We start from the raw sequence: 6150 nt of genomic DNA, 5'->3' as shown, positions 1-6150 counted from the left end.
TGTGGCTTTACTTCCTCTACATCCAAAGCACTGTTCTGTGGCTTTACCTTCTCTCCCAGATCCAGCCACTCTATTTTGCTAAATCTCTCCTAAAGCTGTAGTGCAGATTGCCCCCATTTTATGCACTTGAATAACATTTGTGCAAGTTTAATGTGTTTTTTCCAAAGACTATGCTTAGCCGAGCAGCTGAGATCACAAAAACCTGGTCAGAATAAAAGCAGGAATTATGCAGGGATCTTAATTTCATTTGTATTTCCCCTTGTTCTCTCCAAGGCTTTTCCTAAGTGATGAAGCACTAAGTGGTGGTTGAAACCAACAGCATGGCATACCACAGGAAAAAAACCCCAAAGTGAAGACCCTTCTTCACAGACCTGCAATGCCCCTCTGGATGCTTTGGATGTGCAGCAGGAGCTGTTCCCCCCTCTGGTGGGTCTCCTTCGTGTTCTGATCAACACGGATCGCTTCTCTGTGAGTCATGGTCATCTACAACACAAACACGGGCTTAGCTGAAGAATGAGATGACGTTTTATGTGATCTGTCAGGAAAATTATGTGGATCAGCGGGAAAGTTGCTCCCAAAAGGCACACAAGGCTTGGGAATGTGCAGCTCTTGAGGTTCATGAACCAGAACAACCTGCCCTGTGCTGCTCTCCTGCCATGCATTTAATGGTGGTCTTATTTAGCACCTTTAGAGAAGCACAAGCAGTAAATGCAGCTCCAGTGTGAAGACTCTGGATGCTGAAACAATCCCAAGACCACAGAGGACAGCACCGTTCTGTGCTGTTAGCACAGGAAAAGCCCAAGCGCCCGGATCCAGGCCCAGTTGGGTCCTGACCAGGATGTCAGGGCTGCAGCCTGGCTGTTTGGAGCACAGACATATGTACATGCAGGGGCAGTCTGTCTGTGCAGCTGTCTGGGGAAGTACGTCATCAAGTGGAGATTTTTCCCTCTCTCTTAGATTACAGGTAGGTAGCTTATAAATCAAATCAAATTAAAGCAAATCTTGCTTGGTTTTAGACTGCATATAGACTGCATCCATGATGAACCCAGATGTTTTATGTTCCTTCCTCATACACTCCTATAAATGACATTTGATTGAATTTAGTTTTACTGCGTAAAGTTAGAGCCACCTCAAAAGAAAGTGGTAAATCAAGAAACAACCATCAATATCACACCATGTTTAACAGCTCCCCAAGGGAGGAATGCAGGTAATCCAGCTTGAGCACCTAAGCTGGAGAATGTGACACTGAAGTTTAGTGCTGGCTGGGCAGGAGATCCAACCAGCCTGAACCGGGCTCCTCACAGCCTTCATTTTGGTAAAAGGAGGGACTTGTGCTCTGGTAAAGGAATACCCTACTTTGTGCTGCAGTGCATTCAGGTCCTGTGTGAGGTCCATGTTCTCATCCTCCAGCTCATCAGTCCTTTGCCTGATCCTGCTCATGGCTCTGTGGGACTCCCGGAGCTGGTTCTGGAAAAAAAAAAAAAAAAAAAGACAAAATCAGGCCAACAGGCCAGGGAACATGAGCAGAAAGTGATGTTGAACCTTCCACGTACAGCAATGGCCACTATTGTGCTGTTGAGGCCGTGGAGGCGAGCCCAGGCGATGGAGCTGGCGTTGAGGTTGACCAGCTGGCCGCGGATGGAGGGGAAGGACATCTCGATGCTCTGCAGGTCCTCCAGCAGGAGCAGGACACAGCTGTCACACACTGCCAGGGGAACGGAGCGGTCAGCACAGGCCCTTTCCCAGGCTTCCCTCACCTCCCTCCCCAGGACTGCAGGATACAGACCTTCACACCTCACGCCGTCGGGGCTGTTGGCCACGGGGATCTCGTACTTGTGCATGCAGACATCGCACTGCTTCCCCGTCAGCCCGTTGGAGCACGTGCACTCCCCGGTGCGTGGGTCGCAGGAGCCCCCTCTGCACTCACACTCTGCAGAGTTGAATAACAGGGAAAGGCCCTTGGCATCATTTTGTGTTTATTCCAGCTGTGTTTATCCACACGCCGCTGCCGGGGGTTTCCCCGCGCAACCCAGGCCCTCCGACAGCAGCCAGTTGTTTTCCACCTTCAACAACTGGACAAGCACACGTGCCACCAAAGCCCCGTCCCACTCCCCCACACTGGGACCCCACACTCACTTGTGCAGCCGCTCTGGCTGAAGCCCCAGTATCCCGGGGCGCACTGCTGGCAGCGGGAGCCGCTGACGCCGGGCAGGCAGCTGCACTGCCCACTCTGCTCGTGGCAGCTGCTCCCCACAGCGCCCACATCACAGTCACACCTCCGGCAGCCTGAGCATCCCTCGAAGCCGTAGTATCCCTCCTAGGGAAAAAGCAGGACAGAGGGTGCCCTGTTCAGCAAGAGGGCGTGAGTGCCTCCCTCCCGGGGGCAGTGATGTGGGACCTCAGCCTTGCTTTCTCGGTGTGTATTGACCTCCACAAAACTCATAGCAACATGGTTAAAGATGTGGAGCTGCAGTAAGAACCCAGACACGCCACAGCACTGCCCTGCAAACCCATCCTTGCCCTGCAATTCTCACACTGGATGCATTCAGGAAAATGAGGTTTACTGCACTTTCCCAAAGGATACCACATTCCTGCCCTGGCTGCAGTGGAATGCTGCCTCCATCACTTGCTGACAGATCTTTAATAGGCTTTTGCCTATGGGCAGCTCATGCAAATCCAGACTTCACCAGATGGCTGCCAGCCTGGGGATTATACACTGGGGCTGCCCCTCATCCCTGTCCCCAGGACAAACACCATCCCAGTGCACAGATGAGCCTCACCTCACAGCGGTCGCAGTGCAGGCCTGTCACTCCAGTCTTGCAGAAGCACTGGCCAGTTCGTGGGTGGCAGGAGTCAGTCCCACAAGGTGAACAGTTGCACTCTGTCAGGGAAAAATATACCCAGTATTACACTGAATACCCTGTCAGCCTCTCACAAAACTTATTCCCAACAAGGAATCCTATTTCCCCCTTATTTATCACAGTCAGAGCAAGACAGAGCCTCTCTCCTCTTGGATTTGTTCCTCACAAATTATTCCCATGACACCTGTCAGGGCAGCCCACTTTTGTGAGCTGCAGTTGGGCTGCTGCTCCTCCAAGGGAGAGAAGCAGTGCTGGAAGTGGGCTGTGCAAGCCCATGCTCCAGAGGGAGCATCAGCATCACTGCTGCAGTAGCTGCTCCGTGGCAAGACCCTTCCAGCCTGGATGCAGTTTTGCATTCAGGGGTGGATTGGGAGTCATGATGCTGAGGGCAGATTTTTTTTCCCCACAGAATTACAGAATCAATTAGGTTGGAAAAGACCTCTGAAATCATCAAGCCCAACCTACTACCTAATATCACCACGTCAACCTCCTTATTATTGTCTAGGATGCTGCAATGCACGCACCCAAGCACGTGACTCACTGGGACAACGCACAGCCTGGCTAAGGGACTAAGCACATCCATAGTCAGTCTGCCCAAGCTGCCCTTCCCCTTGTGCTTGCTGCCTGCCCCAGAAGGCAGCAAGAACTCACGTGTGCAGTTCTTGGCTACCACGGCGTCCCCGTAGTAGCCGGGGGCACAGACCTCGCAGTGCGCGCCGGCCGTGTGGTGCATGCACCCTGAGCAGGCGCCCGTCAGGGAGTCACAGCTGCTGAACAGCATGTTGGGATCCGTGTTCCCACTGCAGTCGCAGGGCTGGCATGAGCTGCCGATCACCAAGGGATTGCCATAGTATCCTGGGGCACAGCTGGAGAAATACAGTGAGTTAAAACAGAGCGAAGGCATGGGGGGATCCCGCAGCTCATCTTGCGCGGTGCTGGAGTTGCACAGTTGTAACAGTGTGAGCATCCAACACCTGTAACTGCTGCAGCCCTCGGGGAGCTCAGAGCACTTTGTGCTTTGCCTCATGGTACCTTTATCACAGACTGCAAGTCAAGGCAAAGCACAGCTAAGTCATACACCCACGGTAACACAGTATTTCATCAGTGGACACAGCAATAGGGCATTTTCAGGCTGGAAAGGACTGAAGGAAATGCTGCCAGAACAAAGCACACGGGGGCAGAGCCAACCGTTTCCACTGCAGTCCTTACTAGGACAACTTCTCCTCTGCCACAGCAGTGGCTGCACAGGATTAGTGTGTCTGAGGTCCCACAAACACAGATGCCACCACCCTTACCGCTCACAGTTGGGTCCAGTGTAGCCAGGCTTGCAGAGGCACTGCATGTTGGAGCCCTTGTTGACACAGCCAACGGCAAAACTGAAACGATAAGGGGTACAGAGGGAGGTGCAGTTACTCCTGACACGGTGCCAGGGGAGCTGATCACTCACTGTGGGCTGTTTGGACCCCAGGTAAGAGGCCATGGACATGGTTTGGAGCCAAGGACAATGGCTGGCATTGGGAGACCTGCCACTGCCAAGCCAGTGCCCCTGTGGAGCACAGTGCGGTTCCCAGTGATTAAACAGTGAGGCCAGGCAGGGAATCCCATCCAAGGGTGCTTACTTGTTGGAGGCAACTGAAAGAGGGCACGGACACCCAACACACTGCAGGGGCTCCTGGGCAGAGGGGTTGCCCACGTAGCCATTCTTGCATCGCTCACAGTGGTCTCCTTCTGTGTTGTGCTGGCAGTTCTGCAAGGAAAAGGCAAGCTTCAGGCTCAGCACTGACAGCAAGAAGTGGTGGACTGCACTAAGAATTCCCCACTAGGATGCCTCTTTCCCAGAACTGCCTTGCACCCTACACTGACCCTGAGCAGGACCATCCCTTAAATGGTACATGCAGCTAATGCTCCGACTCAGACACTGTCCTGCCAGCTCAGTTAGTATGTGAAGACCTCATAACTCCAAAATATCCTGCTGCTTCACCGTTTACTTACAAGGCATATCCCAGAGCCTGGCAGGCACTGATCTGAGTGGCCATTGCAGTGGCAGGGGATGCATTTTCCCAGAAAGAGCCCCTTGGTGTCCCTGTAGTAACCTGGAGCACATTCCTGAGGAGACAGAAAAAAGTCAGAGATCTCAAAAACAGCTTGATACTTTTGGGAAAACCAAAGAAACTGATTTAATTTCCATGACAAAATTCCCACAGGGTTGTACTGATGGAGAAGAGATTAAAAGCAACTATGAAGATTTTTCAGTGTAGCTCCTTCCTGCTCCTCATCAGCAGGAGATAATTGGCCAGACAGAAGGACCTATTCCAAGGTATTGCAGGCACATAATTTTGGTCTGCAACACTTGAATGATTTCCCCATAATGCCCCTTCCAGGCAGATGCAGCTATTGAACATCTCCTAGCTGCGCTGTGTTGTGGTAGGAGGGAAGCCTGGGAGATGTTCCTTCCTTTGGAACAACCCCAGCTGTAGCTTCAACCAAAGCCCTCAGAAGTCAGCTCAGAAGCTGGTACCCTGGCACCACTGCTTTGCACAGGCATCCAAACCCCATAGTTGCCACCCACATCAAGCACGAGGGGTTGCTGAGACCCAAACCGTGACTGTTTGACTCCCCTCTGACTGAAACAGCATGCCCACTTTCCCCCTTACCTGGCAGGAGTCTCCCTGGTAGTTAGCTGGGCAAAAGCACAGCTCCACGTTGCTGGCAAGGATGCCTGTAGCTGTGTCTGTTGCCGTCTCCAGGACCACGCGGCGCAAGGACACGGAGGAAGAGAGCTGGGAGAAGAGCGCCCGGATCTGCAGCTGTTCCAGGTTTGCCAGCACCATCATGAGCTCCTCTCTGGACACAGGGTTGTGTGTCTCCGTGTGCCTGAAGTTACCCTGGTGGGAGAAGACTTGGCATTACTGGTAGGAAGCACAGGCACCTGAACATCCAGCCCAGCCTCCACTTCCCTGCTGCTGGGATCTCTCCCCTTTGCACAGGTGAAACAGCCGTGGTTCTTCACAGGCAGTTCTGCTGCCAACAGGCAGCACCTAAAATGCTGAGGTCAAAGCAGTTGCCCCTCTGTCTACATGCTGGTCTTGATCTTCCAGTAGCATCTGAGCACATGGAATGTGCAAACTCACCTCCACCAGCTGCAGCCGGCCTTCATGCACCTCCCCTGGGGATGGATAAGTGCCTTCCAGAAACATGATGCTCATCTGGTTTCCCTGGGAAAAGCAAGGAAGGAGTCAGTCATCATCTCATCCTCCAGTAGCAGGGAACACCAAGGAATTTCTCGGGC

The 6150-nt window shown here is 52.8% G+C and overlaps 1 protein-coding gene across 3 annotated transcripts in view; it reads right to left on the bottom strand.

Moving 5' to 3' along the window:
* The window catches only part of LAMA5 (laminin subunit alpha 5), an 88322-nt gene that overhangs the window by 11981 nt on the left and 70191 nt on the right, over nt 1–6150 (bottom strand). For all 3 annotated transcript variants that reach the window (XM_027697169.1, XM_027697171.1, XM_027697172.1), the window contains exons 40-51: nt 5993–6076; nt 5516–5746; nt 4854–4967; nt 4481–4608; nt 4157–4237; nt 3513–3727; nt 2781–2881; nt 2137–2317; nt 1787–1930; nt 1554–1705; nt 1357–1467; nt 372–483 (exon numbers count right to left, since the gene is read on the bottom strand). In XM_027697169.1, coding sequence (XP_027552970.1) covers nt 372–483; nt 1357–1467; nt 1554–1705; nt 1787–1930; nt 2137–2317; nt 2781–2881; nt 3513–3727; nt 4157–4237; nt 4481–4608; nt 4854–4967; nt 5516–5746; nt 5993–6076 — 1654 coding nt within the window. The remainder of the gene's footprint in view (nt 1–371; nt 484–1356; nt 1468–1553; nt 1706–1786; nt 1931–2136; nt 2318–2780; nt 2882–3512; nt 3728–4156; nt 4238–4480; nt 4609–4853; nt 4968–5515; nt 5747–5992; nt 6077–6150) is intronic.

Source organism: Neopelma chrysocephalum, unplaced genomic scaffold, assembly GCF_003984885.1.
Source record: "Neopelma chrysocephalum unplaced genomic scaffold, ASM398488v2 Primary Assembly neopelma1_119, whole genome shotgun sequence".
Taxonomy (NCBI): Eukaryota; Metazoa; Chordata; class Aves; order Passeriformes; family Pipridae; genus Neopelma; species Neopelma chrysocephalum.
This window is presented reverse-complemented; position numbering and strand designations above follow the sequence as displayed.